The sequence below is a fragment of the Daphnia magna genome, linkage group LG6 (assembly GCF_020631705.1).
Source record: "Daphnia magna isolate NIES linkage group LG6, ASM2063170v1.1, whole genome shotgun sequence".
In the NCBI taxonomy this organism is placed as follows: Eukaryota; Metazoa; Arthropoda; class Branchiopoda; order Diplostraca; family Daphniidae; genus Daphnia; species Daphnia magna.
The window spans coordinates 3,844,930-3,862,045 of record NC_059187.1 but is presented as its reverse complement, the minus strand read 5'-3'; the positions used below and the strand labels follow the sequence as shown (position 1 = coordinate 3,862,045).

General features: G+C 44.7%; 1 protein-coding gene across 5 annotated transcripts; it reads left to right on the top strand.

The window, feature by feature from the left end:
- Nucleotides 1–1,316: 1,316 nt before the first annotated feature.
- Nucleotides 1,317–16,711, top strand: LOC116925788 (SRSF protein kinase 3). 5 transcript variants are annotated; one of them, XM_045175648.1, is made up of 14 exons: nucleotides 1,317–1,475; nucleotides 1,619–1,751; nucleotides 10,759–10,859; nucleotides 11,228–11,336; nucleotides 11,467–11,749; nucleotides 11,842–12,004; nucleotides 12,348–12,503; nucleotides 13,190–13,285; nucleotides 13,374–13,499; nucleotides 13,568–13,701; nucleotides 13,772–13,879; nucleotides 13,953–14,115; nucleotides 14,194–14,477; nucleotides 14,572–16,711. In XM_045175648.1, the coding sequence occupies exons 1-14, from the start codon at nucleotides 1,442–1,444 to the stop codon at nucleotides 14,680–14,682; spliced, it is 2,001 nt and encodes a 666-aa protein (XP_045031583.1). In that variant the 5' UTR covers nucleotides 1,317–1,441; the 3' UTR covers nucleotides 14,683–16,711. The 5 variants fall into 5 exon arrangements, 4 of the variants coding, with proteins under 4 accessions (XP_045031583.1, XP_045031582.1, XP_045031580.1 ...); XR_006648508.1 differs by lacking the exons at nucleotides 1,317–1,475; nucleotides 1,619–1,751 and adding an exon at nucleotides 4,088–5,682 and having other exon boundaries at nucleotides 14,572–14,794; nucleotides 14,861–16,711; XM_045175647.1 differs by lacking the exons at nucleotides 1,317–1,475; nucleotides 1,619–1,751 and adding an exon at nucleotides 1,815–3,227.
- Nucleotides 16,712–17,116: the final 405 nt, after the last annotated feature.

Sequence of the window (17,116 nt, the reverse complement as noted above, 5' to 3'; positions counted from 1 at the left end):
CTTGTCATTATTTGATTTTGTTTCAGTTTCGGTTCTCTCTCTCTCTCTCACGTATCTCTCCGCATAAAGAAACGCTATTGAATTCTTGATTCCTATTGATCCAGAGGCAATAGCAGAAACGAGCTGGAACAGTTATGATCTCTCGTATGGTGGAGGAAAATTGGGTATCCCACCAATCTAATCGGCGTCGTGTTTCTCTGCCTCTTCGTTTTTGTCTCGATGTAGTAATTCTTTTTACGTTTCCACCAAGTATTTTGGCAGCCAGCGGTGGGTTAATGGAAGGGACAGTCGAAGCGCAGGGTGGGGGTCTGTCCCTACTCGATCGTGTCGCTATGCGTTAGACGTTTTCACGTGCACAGTATCCAAGGCACAAAATGGATTGCCCTCGTTCCCCGGTGGATTTTCCATCTGCCATAAATCTACTACGGTACTCTGAAAGGCTATAGTATCTGAGGCAATCCCCTTCACATATAGTACGACTAATTGAAAGGGCTTCTTCTACATCTGTTGAGAGACTTGTGTGTGGGTGAGCGTATAGGGCGAACTGCCTAAAAAGGGTCGAGGAATGGCGATTTCTATAAGGAATTGTTACCGAGTTGGAAGGCAGGCTGGAAAGCCCCACAAGGCCATGTAAGTGAGGCCTTTCCTCCACGGTATTCTGCCTTTGACAAAAGTTTGTGTGGGGGTCGCATTTTATGTTTCGTCTTACTACCCGCTTCTACATTATCGATGACGACTGGTGATCATTCGAACTCTAAATCCCAAACAAATGAAATGCCCTATTTTTTTGTGTCCTACTCGGTACAGATCAAATCTGAAAGAAATGTGTAAAACACCACTTCCAGTAAAGCCATAAACGCAGTGTCAGTCTGTAAGGCACTGGGCATGCTTAGTACTCAGTACTTTCATTTTGATATATCAAGTTCAGTACCTCTAACTCTTTTGTACTTATGTTCCTCTTCCTTGAACTTCGTCAAGTAATACGACTTTTGTAAGTGCTTTGCCAGTTGTCACTTTATAGCAATATCTAAGAGTACATTAATGAAAATACATTCCTGCTGTTTTTGGCTTCTCTTCCCATGGACCTCAACTGTCTGCAAATAGTTGTAGCAACTGTTTAGAGGGCCGGGAAATAACCCTAAATCCTGCTTTAAGCCATATTAAGATTTCTTTTTTTGTGTGACACCGTCAAGACAAATATATTCTGAACTACCAAACTACAATAAAACGAAAGAAACGTCGAGGATCCCTAAACTGATCGCACGTCTGCTTTCCCGCTGCATGATAAATTGATAATAAAGCGAGTTCAGAAAACCCAAATTCAAATAGCATACCATTTGGCAACGCAGCTATCAGTTGTTTCCCCATCGAATATGGCCGTCGATTGTTGCTCATTGTAAGCGTCCCAAACTCGTCCGGGTTCCAAATTTTTAAAACAAACATGAGCTCAATCAAGAGTGATACCAACCGAAGAGGTAAGTGCTCCCGTTTTCGGTGTACTTTTTATAATATTATAGTTTTACACCTCACAACTATATTCTTATTACCCTATTTTTTATTTCATGCCCTACCCTGGCTCGCTCACGCCTCAACGTGCTGTTTCTGTGTGATGAAACAGTGCTAGCTATCCAGGCAAAGAAGAAAAGATATAAAAACTCTAATAAAGGCAAGGGACGACCCAGAGAAAAGGAAACAAGAGAAGAAGACTCCACAAAGAAGGACAAGCGACCATCGGCAAAACCAACACCAAGGTGAGTCTTATCTGTCACATTTACAGGCAGGATGCTTTTCCGTTTGGTTAATCATTTGTCCGGGCTCCAAATTGTAAAAGCTATTCAGTTTTTCTGAAAGTAAAGGTTTAAGTTGAGGATTGCTGCAAGTAGTTGCACAGTCTCTAAGCTCTTTCTTGCAGCACAATTTGGTTCTTTTGTGTTGTCCATCTTCTCTAACCAAAAGTGGGTTTTAGTGGTGGTTGTAATTGACACTTGTGTCTTGATCTTTCCACTCGTGCCTACCCTTTATCAAATCAACCTTTGGAATAGAAGGGTATACGTCACGCTTATTCCATGCGTGTCAATAGGGCAACGTCAGAGGGTCACGCAGCAAGTTTTCTATCGTTGTTTCTTTTTCGACGTTTGTGGCAGACGATTTTTGTCTTTCTAGATCCTCTCGTGCTCGAATTGAAGTTTGATTTGTCGTCTCAAACCTTGAACGTTCTTATGTTGTGAGCTCCAAACTCTCACTTCCTTCTTTGTTCTGCATTGGTTGGGTTCATTTCACAAGTGGCTTCTTCAGTTTGACAATCTATTTTTTTCAGCTTCGCCATTGATTTTTCCAGAATTCTGATCGCGATGTTTAGGGGGAATGGATATTCTGTTAATTTTTCTGTGATAGAATTTGCTCCAAGTACGTTTGACCTTGGTCATCTCTGTAGTGGTCGATGTGAAATCGATATGCGTTGGAGCCCCAATTCGCGCCTAAACAAGGTAGACATGTTCCAATGCAAACTCATCTTTGACGTTGATCTGGCGACATGACTTGACGGTTGCTCAACGACCTTAGCATCAGCAGTTGCATTACCTAGCTCTGGTTTCGACAACGGGAGTGATAACACTTCAGAATCCCAATTTCTTCACAACAGTTTAACTTTTAACTAGTTTCTCCATTTAGCTAACAGCTTAAAGGAGGGGCGGTTGATTATTTTCTTGATCCTTGAAAGTCCGTGGGGTTCAGATTGCCGAAGGGGGCTAGGGAAAAAGAAAAGCAGCCTGGAGCTTTTGTGTTTTTTTTCCTTCTCTAAAGTATATCGTGTGTGTGTGTGTGTGTGTGTGTGTGAATGCTTAGGTTCACGTGACCGGCACATGGTATCTCACACCGTAGGGGAACATTGACTGTGGCGGAGTGCATTCCATCTATCTCAGATGGATGGTGTAGCTTTGGAATTGTGTACTTCGTAGGAACACATTATTTCGGTTTCTCTGTGTTTGGAATCGTGAGCGTTGCCCTTTAATGGATCAGTGGATCCTTTCGTGGGTACCCGGCACCGTTTGGGCTCTTTTGGTACCAGTCGCCACCTGCGCGATCCTCATCTACGCCATCGAGAGAGATGGTAATATTGGTGGAGAGTTTCGTCATTCCATTCGCAAAGAACGCAATCGCCAATTCGTCACCTCATCGTCGTTTATCGTCGTCGTTGAAGAAATCGTCACTGACGAGTGCGACGCCAAGTAAGTTTTCATTGTGTTACGTTTGGTCGTCTAGGCAACTACAATAATAACGATGCGGCTGTCATAGCGCAGAGATAAAAACAAAAAAAGAGACAAAGACGGCAAGACTTTGTAGAGATTTTTCGACGGCATCATCGTCCACGTAGCACGTACATATCGAGATTAAGAGGGGTCTACCATCATGAGACCCGCCCAACTCGCAACGTCTACACCCTCCGTATGTGTGGTATTGATTGTCCCGGATCAAGGAAAAAGTTTTTCTACCAGCGTTAGTTCCCACACACATACACACACTCACACGACATGGCAGCGTAGCGAAAGAGAAAAGAAAGAAACGTGTAGCGATTGTTGCAAATCCACAAAAGTTTTCACTTCAATTTTCCGGGTCGAAATATCTTTGAGCGGAAATCCTCTTTACCCGAGTGACGATGTTCATTCAAGTGGATCACAAAAATAAAAATAAATACGGCGATGCAGAGTTCATTTAAACAAACCTTTTGATTCTTTTTTTTCCCTTCACGCCTTTTTTCAATATTTGTTTTGTTAAAAAAACTTTGAGTTTTCTTCCCTCGTTGGCTACTGGACAACCCCCTCCCCCACTATTCCCTCGACTGACATTGGCCGTTGCTACGTTATTACTGTTGGTCCTTCGTTATTGATTTGCTACCTTGCTGTGTGCTCGGCCTGTAGTCGATCCCGCTGGAGTAAGGTGTGCTGGAGTAACGGGCGTTAGAGAGAGAGAGAGACGGAGGGAAGGAGCGCGTCAGGTCAGAGCGCACCCCTGCCCCACCCTCAAGGGGTTTGGCTACCATCCGTGCAAGAGCGTAAAGTCGGGAAGGAGCGGTTGCTCTCAGTCGCGTTCCGAGGTAGCCGTTCGTCAGTCGTGTGTGTTTTCGAGTGCAGTTGTGGCACTCTGGTCCGCTCAGATGCGTATTTTGGGTGATTGATTTTCTTTCTTTCGGTTACCGTGAAACCATTTTTGTTTTTGTTGATCCATCGATATGGATGAGTTTTCCGCTATGCCACCGTCCGATCGGTTCGGCGCTTCGTCGACATCGTCCTCTCCGGCCGACATGCATCGTCCCCGTCGTCATCTGCCGTCTCCGGCCTTGGCGCAAGCAACGTCCTTACTCAGACTGACGCAGACTTATGGCGGTAGTTTTGATATTTGCGACTTGAGCGTATTGCATTTGTCACTGACGAGTTCGCCGTCAGCACCTGTCGTATCTTCGACCGTTCTCCATCCATCGGGTCTTATCGGAGTGGCTGGCCGTAAGCTGCCCGTGCCGCGACGAGCTCATCCCGCCGATCACCACAGCAAATTGTCATCGCCGGGGCATCACATGAGTCAAAGCGATTTGATGATGGCGAGCGTTGCAGATGCCATGGATGAGATGGATGCGCTCATTCGTCCCTCGTCAGGATCGGCCTCTATCGGAACCAGCGGTGCAAGCGTTCGCGATTCGCCGAAACTTTCGTTGTCGAGGAAGTTGCCGGTGCCACCCGTATCCGCTGCGACCAAAGTTATCAACCAATCACGCCGCCTTTTGCCACGACCGTTGTCGTGCGACGTGCCCTGTGTTAGCGATGCCGATGTCGCTGCTGGACTCCAGCCGTCCGCCTACCTGCCGACTAGTCAGAGAGCAAGGAGCTCGCAACTGTGCCGACCCTTTTCCTTCGACTACTCTTCCGGCGCCGAGGCCGAACTGGAAGAGGCCGCTCTACTTTATCAGCCGCAACCGCAACAGGGGACGGCCGGGAGCGATCCCAGTCTTTTGTATTTCGAAACGCAGAATCGTCGTACTCTGAACCGTCAGTCCAGCACCACGTCTTGTCCTGCGTTGGTCCGTCCTTGCGCGTTGTCGCCACGCTCTCCAAAGTACCGAACGGATGCGTCCTCGTTCAACGGGAGTGTCAGTGGCGGAAGTAGCATCAACACGACCCCTAGTCCTTTGCCTCTTTTGCATCCATCCTTGTCCACGACCGATCCACCTGCCTACGTCCCAACCGCAGCCCCTGTGCCTTTCTCTAACCCATCACACCACACCGCCTTACCTTTATCGATTGTATCCAGTCAAGCGGTCGGGACAGCTGGAATAATCCCACCTCGTCCTTATTTGTGGCCGGCCACTCACGAGAATCCATCGTTAATGATTCCTTCGACCGGTTCGGCCTTTCGTGCCCCGCCACTCGCCTCTCAATACAGACAGGCTTCGTTGTCTCTCCCGCCAAGCGGACTTGATCCGACGTTCGATACCGCCACCGCGGCCACCACTTCTAGCATTGCTACAACAACAACATTGGCTATGCGTCGCCACCGTTTCCATCACGACGTCGGTGACGAAGGCGGTTCCTTTTGCGGGCCGTTTGGTGAATTTTCGCATTACCGATTGGACATGCAACGTCCGTCGCGCTCTCGTCAGCCTGTCCGCAATAGCACCATCTTGGCGGCCAGGTAATTTCAATGATTGCCTCCGATTCCTTTTTCTTTTCCCCCTCCAATGTTCAAAGGAAATTGAACACACACACACATAAAATCGAAAAAAAGAAAAAAACTCTTTGAGAATATGTAGCAGAGGCAATCGATCTAATCTGCATGGCATGTTAAGGTTTGGGTAGACTAAGAAATTGAAGGAGAGGACATCATCTTTATTTTTTGTTGCCTCAATCTCGCTGGGGGGGGAGGGGGACGAGATAGACCTGAATCGACCGACGGGCACAAAGACGTGGCTCAGAGCGGAAAAGGGGTTGCGTCTGTGTCAAGTTTCTTTCTCTTTCGGTTTCCAACTAGCAAAAAAACAAAATTTTCTAGCAACCTTTTGAATGATTGAAATAAGACTTGCTTGTGTGCGTGTGTGATATGCCTTTCCGGCCTCCCTTTCGTGATAAAAGTTCAATGAGGAGAGTTGGGATGTCGTTTGTCATTAGTTTCTTTGATGTCTTTCTTGCGCTCTTTCCGCTCGACGTGGACGCGGACGTGTGTAACGACAGCTGCATAGTAAGACTGCGAAAACGAGACGAGATCGATGGATAATGCATCAGCTAGAATAGTTGCAGCATTGGCCTGTCCCGCCTAATAGGGTCTTATTAATGGATGCTGATAATTGGGTGTGATGGACGAGTATGAACAACGTGCTCATCCTCGTCGGCGGTGAGTTGTATTTGTTAACCATGGCCTCGCACTTGAAAAGCCAAGATGCGAGATTGCAAAAGGCTCTTCCGTCGTTGTTGGCCAATTTTTGTGCGTGTTGACCTATCGGTGGACCTCACCCTGCGCCAACATGTTTTCTAAAGATTGATTATTTTCTTGTTGTTCTTTCGGGAGGAAAGTATCGAACGTAGAGCTCGAGTTCGTGTTTCTCGTAATTTTTCTTTCTTTTTTTGTGTATCCATTTTTGCCTGCCAACTCGATATCGTAGGGATTTGTGCTCCAGAAGTACGATCGACAGACCGGGTTGCTCGTGGTACTGCTGAAAGGCGAAGGGATCAGGAAAGGAGGGTATCGAAACTTTTGATTACGTATCGTGTTTCCTTGCTAGATGTTTTGGCGTGCACGATAACATCAACCCCCTACGCGACCAGGAGACATGCCCGGTTTTTTCTATTTTTTGTTTTGTTTTTTCTTTCTATTTATTCTCTGTGTTCGCTGTTTGTTCTCGCGAGTTTCTTTGTCTCCTGGACGGCTCCAGAGCCGCGATCAAATTGGACGGAAAGAGAGACGGGCTCAAAGCGGGAAGGAGATGAAATGACAATAGTGCTGTCAAAACAGATGGCCAACTTCTTTGCCTCCACCCCACGTTCAGTCATTCGCACTGGAGTACCTTAGTGGTTAGTTTCATGGTGGAACGCGATGTTGGTCCTAGCGTCAAACCTCTTGGGTCGGATGTTATGAAAACGATAAGCGAGTTCCTCATTAAGAAGCGAATGTCTCTCTATTCAGCTCGATAGAGTGGCTCGTCAACGTGACTAATCTCATGCGAGAAGCACGTCGTCGCTCCTCTTTGCCCCTCCGCCTTAGGCTCTCTGATACACCTTTTTTTGCTTTCAATGTTTGCGTCTTCGTTCATCCTCTTTTTTTCCATGGGTGAACGAGTGGAATTGAGTAATAATGTCGAGCATTTTTTTTTTCTTTGTTTCTTTATTCATCTTTTTTTCTTCATTTGTCGTTATCTTGTTTGTTTCTAGGGAAAAATGGGAAAGGTTTGCCTAATTTTTTTGTATTTTTCTTTCCTAATACTCTGCCGTCAGTCTTGGCTTTGCTTTTCTACATGTTGATGAACCGGAAAGCTCCCTAGACCCATTCCGGGATTCTTCTCGTTGTTCCACTAGCCTTCTATGCGTGCTGTTTATTGTTTGTTTGTTTTTGTTTTTTTCTTTGTTTATAGCATCCGAATTCCGGCCGGATATGCTACATCTCTGGGGTGTTATTTCTTTTTCTTTGTTGTCTCATATCTATTTGTGCTTTTGGGCCAATATTCATAAATTATTTGTCGTGCGTCATCGTAGTGTGCTGCTTATAGATGAGAGACGATGATACCAAGCCAAACTATACACGCCCTCCGTAACCCCTTCCACACACACGCACAAAAAAAGCGATCATCAGCGAGTGGCAAATTAAGGATAGATTTTTTTTTTTTTTTTTAGGAAAAATAGGCCCCAGCTGCGTATGTTGTTTGCAATCGATTAGTCCTGTCTCAAAACAGAGTCGAAAGAATGAATCGAATCGGAAAGATTGACAAAACGGTGTTGGATTTGTGTAATCGATTTGGATGGCCAAATCGATACAAGTGTGTCTTGAGGAGTTGTTGGGGCTGAATGGGGTGGTGGGGTAGAGAAGTTGGCTGGATTGATTGATACGCCATGCGAGCAGACGAGACGCAAAAAGGGTGCTCGGCCGCTGCCAAGCCGGGCCAATTCGGAAATAGCCACCGCCTTGTCCTTGAGATCTTTTTTTGCGCTGTCCCTTTGCGTTTATTTTGGAACGTTGGGGGCTAGCCTTTAGAATGAGGCGGCCTACATTCATTGCAAGCTTCCCATTTGCTCCCCCCCTACTCTCTCCTTCAAGCGAAACGCACGAGCGTCCAAAACAGTAGGAGAGCGATCGTGGCGATGCTGCTGGCATTGCAGCGCTAGTCTTCCGTTTTCCCTCCGTGAATTCACAACGCTGTCCGTCGTCTTACAACTCCGCCTTCTCTGACCTCCTCCAGCCCCGTTTCTCTAATCAAATTTTTTTTTTTGTATTGTCATTTATTTTTGGAATACGACTGTCGCCAAAAGAAAACAAAACACGAATGGAGTGGCTCGGAATTGTGAGGCGTTAGTCATTTTCGTGTGCGTGCGTGCGATTGAGTTTCGTGGACGATGAGAGACGATACGGCGGCGTCAATGTGCACCTGTCCCATCGACGCTTTTAATGATACGAGTATGGCCGAGACGGATCCACTTCCGCCTTGGCTGCTGTCAGAGCGGACGGAATCGTTGGCCTCTTTTACGCCAGTGGATCGTTGGCCGATCAGTCAGAGCCAGCGCGAGTGTTGGTGGACAAGTCGGTCTGGTAGCGTGAAACTCATTTGGTTACTCGACGAAGGAGGCGGAGAAGGAGGACAAGTTGAAAGGCCGGCCAAAATCGAGAAGCCAGATTCGGTGATTGTGGCTGCCCGTCCGCTTGTGGCCGCCATGTTGACAATGATTTTCGCTTACTTCATGATTCGTAATCTGATGGGGTGGCATCGTAGTTTACCGACGGACGGCCGTCATGGCCGGATGGCCACCAGCGGTGGCTTGCGACTCTATCGCCGACGATGGCGCGACGACGGAGACTGGATCGATTATTTCGCCGATGATTCGGATTCTTTTGACGCCATGGTCGTCGAAAACGATTACGATCGACTATTCATTGGACCCGTGAGTTTGCCCGCTCGTAAAGCGGCACTTTGCGCCGTCACGTATCAGGAAGAATTGGAAGAAGAAGGCGGAGACAACGTGTCGATGCAACTCTACGATGCGACTTCGCTCTCTTCCGATGGTTGGTCCTCGTCTTGTTCTGGCGAATCATTGGCCGTAACCGGGCAAGAACCTCCGCTCCACCATACGCTTTTGATCTGTTCGCCGTTGACTGCCTGTTATATCGGTCGGCCTGACGGAAGTAACGCGAGCGACGGAGAAGAAAATGAATTTGAATTTCAATCGATTTCGAGCGGCCCATCGTTCGCAACGGCCCCGTCATCCATGTCGTTTTCATTTGACGACGCAGTGTCTGATTGTTCAGTGGAATTCGACACTGCCAGCAGCGGGTGAGTTGTCCCTTCCGTCGGCCCGTCCCATCGCTCCATTTAGAATTCCAAACGAATCGATCCGTAGGCCATCGTTCGAGTCGGCATGTTGTGCTGGCTTTTCTCTGAGTGGGGTGGGTGTACACACGTCCTGATGGTAGAGCGATGATGCGTCAAAGGAACGCCTATTTTTCCCGTCAAACGCAACACACACACGACACACACGAAGAAATATCTACATGTTTAGATGTTTTTTTGCGCACACACTGCTATTTGTATCGATTTGTGCAACGCTTTTAGTTGACAACGTCCTCTGTAGATTTTATGTTGTTGACGCCGTGAAGTGCTGGTTGTTTGCTCGATTGTGTAAGGTCCCGTTTTTGTTGACGACAATCTCACCTGAGGTTGCTGGAGCGATAGCTGCCATTGCGCTTTGTTCGCCGTGCAAGTACCGACCACGGGCAGCAAGTTGATGTGGAAGGTAAAGAAAGCGTACATTCAGGTTATCGATTCACGAAAATTGTTTAAAGAGGCGGACATAGGCGAGTAGAATGCAGCATGGAAGAGACGAAAATAAGGCTAATAGAATTATCGAGTAATGCGCAGAACCTCAGCCACGGTCCCCACCAGTGTATTATCGTATGTGTCTGACGAAGTGGCCCCCCGATTGAGTATTTTATATTTGGTTTGGTATTTGACGTTTTTGAGAGAAAATGTATTTGTAAGGCCGAGTATTTTAAAATGAAGTAGTTAATTTTTTATATACTAATTTTTTATCAAATTAGATGCACTGGCTCCCACCGATAATGAACTCTTAAAATTTTTAGATAAAGTCTTTGAAAATCCCGATTTTTGCTAGTTTTCAGTATCTTTTCCGAATTTCTTTTTGCCATACAGCAACGACCTTCGCATACTGTTCGCCATAGCAACTCAATGTACAGCAGATTACAGAACGGCGACGCACGTGATTCTAGAAAATGGAATACTGTTCAATTTTCTACAAAGCGGGAACCCTGTTAGCGAGTTTGTCGAATCGCCGAATCGATAAGCGTATCCTTTTCGTTTTGCTGACTGTACGGCCAATCACGAAAAGCTGATGAGGTGACCGTCTGATATGTGATTAAACGATCTCTCTCCCGTGACGCCCTTATCTCGTTGGGCTGAGCGTCAAACCGCAAAGTTGATATTGGGTCACCAAGGGTTTGCATGATTTCTCTTGCGATACTCTTGATTTATTTATTTTGTTTCTTTCGTTGTAGGCACGATGTCAAAGGATCCATTTCTGAAACGCTTGATGAAGATGAGGAGATCCTGGGCTCTGATGATGACGAACAAGAAGATCCTAGGGATTACACCAAAGGTACAGTAGAAAGAGAGATTTCAACACACAAAAAAAAAGCAAGTAAAGACTAGAAAGCTTTATTCAGCTTCTCAATGCTTAGCATCGTACAGTGTGCCCAGCTGGTTAGTTGGTAGAACATTATCGATCAGTATCATTGACTTTTCTTTCCCCTTCCAAAGCCCCCCATCACCCATATATCCTTTCTGTTTGTTTCGATGATCCTACCTGATCCACCTCCCAAGTTTTACCGATGCTATCCCCATTGATTTTTGTTTTGTTTTTGTTCTCCTACTGCGAATGCCCCATTCGATCCGTTTTCAACTCTCCTCGTCTGTGTTGTCGTTGTCGTTACTTAGTTTTTTTACCCCCTTTCGTTTCTTTTCCAGGTGGTTACCATCCAGTGAAGATCGGCGATCTCTTCCATAATCGATACCATGTCGTGCGCAAGTTGGGCTGGGGCCATTTCTCCACTGTCTGGCTCTGCTGGGATTTAGTGTCAGTTCTTATTTTACGATCAGTCTTTTTTAAGTTTCATTTTGTTTTTCTTGTACAGACAATGTCTGCGCAAACTCCTCATAATTTTCACGGCGTGAACTCTTCCTTGTTTTTTTATTGTTTTGTGCAGGGCGAAACGGTTTGTAGCACTCAAGGTGGTCAAGAGCGCGTCGCATTACACGGAAACAGCTCTGGACGAGATCAAGTTGCTTCGTTGCGTTCGAGAGAGCGATGAAACGGACCGCAAACGGGAGAAAACGGTTCAACTACTCGACGATTTTAAGATCAGCGGCATTAATGGCACGCACGTCTGTATGGTCTTCGAAGTGCTCGGCCACAACCTCCTGAAGCTCATAATACGGAGTCAATACCAAGGCATTCCTCTGCTCAACGTCAAGACCATCATCCGCCAGGTTTGGTTTGAGCAATAAAATGATATTGAGAGTCGGAACGATTTACCGTTTTTATTCTTGTTTTTTTTTTTCCTTCCTCCCCGCATGTTTAGGTCCTTGAAGGTTTAGATTATTTGCATACCAAGTGTCGCATCATTCACACAGACATCAAGCCTGAAAATATATTGATTTGCGTCGATGAGCCATTCATCCGGAAGTTGGCAGCTGATGCCACCCAATGGCATAAGATGGGCATGAAACTTCCCGGATCTTTAGGTATTACTATCTGTTGTTATTATCATACTTTGGAATGAAACGTACAAGTTTGTTCTTCTTTCTTATTTAATTCTCTTGTCGTCTTGCAAACGAAACGTGCCGATCTCATTTGGCTGAGATGTCGAATGGTTCATTATGTCGCTGACTTTCTTGTTCTCGTTATATTCGTTCTTTGTCTCTCTCTCTCTCGTCTTAAGCCTTTGATTTCTTTTGTTCCTCTCCAAGTCGAGAGCAGACGCCTGTTGGAGAGACAGAAAGGAAGCGAAGAGGATGTGGGGGATTTCATTGTCCCATTGCTGTTCCTTGCCGTCTTTTAATTCCGTGTCGCTTCTTTCTATTGCAGTGAGCACAGCGCCGAAAGAACTTCAGTCTCCCAGCACGACCAACATGTCGAAAAGCAAGAAGAAAAAGATGAAGAAAAAAGCCAAAAAGAAGGCGGAATTGCTGGAAAAACAGCTTCAACAACTTGAGGAGCTGGAAGAGAATCTCCAGATCAACGGTACTCGTGAACTCCTTTGTCGATTCAAATAACTTTCCATCTTGTCTGTGCACGACGATAATGGGCAAGTGCCGGAATTGTGAGGCGAGGCGATGACTAGTAATGAAATGCGAGTGAGTTATGGCTATCATTAGCATTGGCACAATGAAACTGGAGAATGTGCGATGGCGGCAGCTGTCGTTTCTAGTCCTGGTGTTACTCACATATTCATTGTCTTTGTCTAGAAACGAATGAGTTGTTGAGAGAAAAGAAAAGTTGAGGTTGGAAATTTATTATTGACGGTACAAATTCAGGAGAAAAATGGCCTGATCCGCCTTTATAGCCGAAACGCATCAGCGGCTGCACGCGACACACATCGATCTCTTCGAGGTCTTTGTGCGTCGCGTGATTCCGCGTTTGTGCGCATCGCGGAACAGAGCCACTCTTAAAAGAGGGGCGCACCATCTCTAGAATATTTACATTTCATTTGCAATTCATATTTGTCGCATTATCACTATATCTCTCTGCCGAGTTTCCTCGTGTCAACTCCCTAAAGCAATGAAAGAGGCTGCAATCGACTTGTTGACGGAAATACTTAACAATATTTATTATTATTCTAATTTTTTTATTTAATTTCTTTTTTTTGGTTTTTTTTTGCTGTCATCGTCATTGATATGATCCGTGGGTGGATTGCGCAATAATTGCAGGATGTAAAGATGAAAAGGAAAAGAACGGAACGAGCTTCCAGGCTGCAGATGAAGCATGCGCGGCAAATCCCACTCTCAGGAACGGTGGAACAAACAGTAAAAAAGCGAATTGCATTTTATTCCGTGCACTTTGGAGATGATTTCATCGTGTGTTGTTTTTCTCTCTCTCTCTTTTCTCTCTTAGATGTGGAACACCGCAAGAGTTTCGCAGAAATGACTGAGGCCCAAGTTCATCCAGCTTCGTCCGCCTCTGCACCGGAGGGCTTTCTCAATCCACAAGATAATCCTAATGGCAACGAGAACTCGACCGGTAGTACGCGATATCATTTTGTTTGCGATTTTAAAAACTGTAACCGTTTTGGATTTCTCCTCCACAAGGTGAGAGCAGTATGCGCCGCACGTCTTCTGTTCCAGATCAGCGATCATTGTTGGATAAAAGACCAGATCCTGTCCGCGAAGTCTGGCCCGATATGTTGGTGAAAATTGCGGATTTGGGCAACGCTTGTTGGGTGGTAAGTCAGTCCCCTTAACGGGCACTTGCTTGCATTTAATTAATCATGTGCAATTTTCTCCGTTGAATAGCATCATCACTTTACCGAAGACATTCAGACGAGGCAATATCGCTGTCTGGAAGTTCTGCTCGGTGCTGGGTACGGAACTCCGGCCGATATCTGGAGCACGGCTTGCATGGTATGTCGCATGTTTCATTTTGCCGTCTTCTATGTTCGTTTCAAAAGTGACTTCTTTCGTGGTTAACATAAAGGCCTTCGAGCTCGCCACCGGTGACTATCTGTTCGAGCCTCATTCTGGTGAGGATTATTCGAGAGACGAGGACCATTTGGCTCATATTATCGAATTGTTGGGCGATATTCCAAAACACATTGCGGCTTCGGGAAAATATTCTCGCGTCTTTTTTAATAAAAAGGGTAATTGATATTTTTATGGCCCTTATCGAGATAGGAATCTTGGAAGTTATTTTTACTTTATTTCCCCCCCTGAAACAGGAGAGCTGAGACACATCACAAAACTGAAGCCTTGGGGTCTGTTTGAGGTGCTAACGGAGAAATATGAATGGGATGTCCAACAAGCGCGCGATTTTGCCGAATTTCTTCATCCCATGTTGGCGTTTGATCCCAACCAGCGAGCCACGGCAGCCGAATGCCTGCTCCATCCGTGGCTGACGGGTGTACCGCTTGACGGCCATCAGCAACAGTTGCAAGCCGAACGTCGTCAATGTCTGTCCTTCGTCCACCAACCGACCGAAGAAGTTGGTGATTTGGACGAAGAGGTACAGTACTTCTTTGTCTATATATTTTATAATTTTTTTAATTGCTTTCACTTTCCTGATTAATGACTTAATTTGTCGATCGTTTTATGATTAGGAGGATGACGACGAAGACGATGATGACGATGAAGATGACGACGATGATGATGAGGATGATGATGACGAGCCTGATGCAGAAAAACCTCGACAGGTCGTTGTTCCTTCATGACACTCTTTCGATTTGATTGGCATTTCGTCGCTCACTTTGATCAACCGCTCGACCACTTCACCATCATCAAACACTTCTTCCCCTCACACGAACATATACACTCATGAAACACGTAAATAATCATGTCCTTTTCCCAAAACTTCCCTCCCAATTACCTTTTTTTTTTTTTTTTTTATAGTCCATCTTTCTTCCTATTCGTTGGCTGCGTGTATTCCATCTTCCTGTCATTGAATCATGCCCGAGCAGTAAAAATCATATCCATTTGGTGAGAAAACAAGCAACAGCTCCCTCCACCATCGTTCCCCTTTTTTTTTTTTTTTTTCTCGGTTTTCAAACCAAATCAAATTTAAACTTTTATTTATTATTATTTTCTTGTCATAATTTGAAAAGTGAACGAAAAAGGCCATCGTAATGGAATTCCTTCACTTTAAATATCATCCATCCAGCAATCGCTAGGTCATATTCAGAAGAGAAGGAAACAACAATAACACAAACGGTTAAGTTAGCCCATAACGAGGAATTTCATTCCGTTTCGGGATGCATTTGCAAATTAATTGATATGCCGCCTCTTTTATCTTGATTTTTTTCCCACATCTTTGAGCCGTCGTTGTCTGATGTCATTTTTAATTTATTTTCTCTAAGTTGAAAAGAAGTAATGTGCGCGTTCACTCTCCTACTTAAGAGTTTGAGATCGGTGTCGCACGGGTCTTGGAGAAAACGAAAGATGCGATGATGCCGCCATCGCCCACTGAATTTAAATTATTCTTTGAATGTCGTCCCGACATTCCAGACTGCGTGACGGTATTTAAAACGTCAAGACGTATCTTGAAGTTCATCGTCATTTGTTCCCCCTTTTTTCTTTCTTTTTTTTTTGTTTGGCTTTGTTAATGAGCAAATTTGAAGATGTACGGAACTTGAGTACGAAAGATGGGTGACTGCGTAGCACTCATCTGTCTTGACAGGAGACAGAATGGAATTGGTACCTTATGTGATACGCCGTTGTCGAGGTTTAAGTCCTTTTTTTTCCCTCCCTTTTTGTCACTAGAATGTCTTTTATTTTGAAAATCTCCTTTTGCGGGAGGGGAGGGAAAGGGGGTTAGGGTTTCAAGTGTTGATGGAAGCTCCCAGGGCAATATATATCTCACTGAAATGGCTAATTTTTTTGTTTTCCTTTTTTTTTTTTTATTATTATTAATATTATTTCTTTTTTTTTATTAACGTTGGTGCGTGGTCTGTTGCACTCTATAATGGTGAAAACAAAAAAACACACAAAAAAAAAGAGGAAAAGCAGGCTACAAATAGGTAACTGGATTGCACGGTTCGATTAGTAGATTGACTTGCTCGCTCTCTTTGTACACCACCACAATCCTTAACTCTCTCCTCTTCTCTCTCTCACCCCCTCTCCCCCGTCCTCACCCGAACATTTATTATCCATTCTTCGAATTAAAAGTCAATTGTAGCCCCTGATAGAAGACAAAAAGAAGACGAAGAAGAAGGATATTGTTATCTTCCGAGTGCAATTCTACGGTTCTCTCTTGTATCTGTCCTTTCTGACGCAACCTATCGCCTCCCTCTCAGAATTCTGTCACATTTATTATGATTTCTATTTTTTCGATAATAGAAAATTTTGATCAGGAGAAGCAGATGGACAATTATTGGAATGAGAAGACGTTCAGCTGCGTCTCGTTTTGCGTTTTTTGTATGTATGGTCAGTTAACCCCTCAACCTTTATAATCGTCAGTCGCGGATAACGTCATCAACCCTTTCAAGAAAAAGTAACGAAAAACAAAGATAAAATAAACTCCCATGTTTATCTTCTTTTGTTGGCTTTTCGTAATTCTGTTGGATGGCCGAGACGTTGTTCTCATGTTTGTCCCTGATTGTTGAAGAAATGACACCCTTCTGTGTACCACCGTGTCCGTCTCTCCTCTCTCCCTCCACCGCAATGGACGACATCGACGATATACACATCTCAAATATTTTACAAGAGAAAAATAAATCGAGAGAAATAAAATGAACAAATAAATCATCGGTTTGGTTATCGTCTGCTTTCTCCAGCAAGCATTTTCTTTTGGTTCATTTAAACGAAAAATACTTGGAAGAATTTTAAATCTCATGGAAATCGATTATAATAAATCGAAAATCGCCCGACTTTTTGAATGTATGAATGCGAAGACAGAGAATATAACAGCGATAAAATAATCAAATGCTTTTTAGGTAGACTACAACTTTACCTACGTACAGCAATGTGTAAGAGCAGTAGATTTAAGATAATATCAGTTGTAGCTCAGTGGTAGAGCATTGACTGTATTAAGCTAAAGGTAGTGGGTTCGATCCCCAAGCAGCACATGGTAAGAGAATGAATACTTAGCTAGAAAATTTCAAAAAAGGCAATGTATATTCATACATCTGGAGTAAGTAAATGAAATTAGAA

Coding starts and splice junctions, on each gene's coding strand:
- LOC116925788 (XM_045175645.1), top strand. CDS start 4,229: ATGGATGAGTTTTCCGCTATGCCACCGTCCGATCGGTTCGGCGCTTCG. Junction 11,750..11,841: donor TCAAGACCATCATCCGCCAG/GTTTGGTTTGAG, acceptor CCGCATGTTTAG/GTCCTTGAAGGTTTAGATTA. Junction 14,116..14,193: donor CGTCTTTTTTAATAAAAAGG/GTAATTGATATT, acceptor CCCCTGAAACAG/GAGAGCTGAGACACATCACA.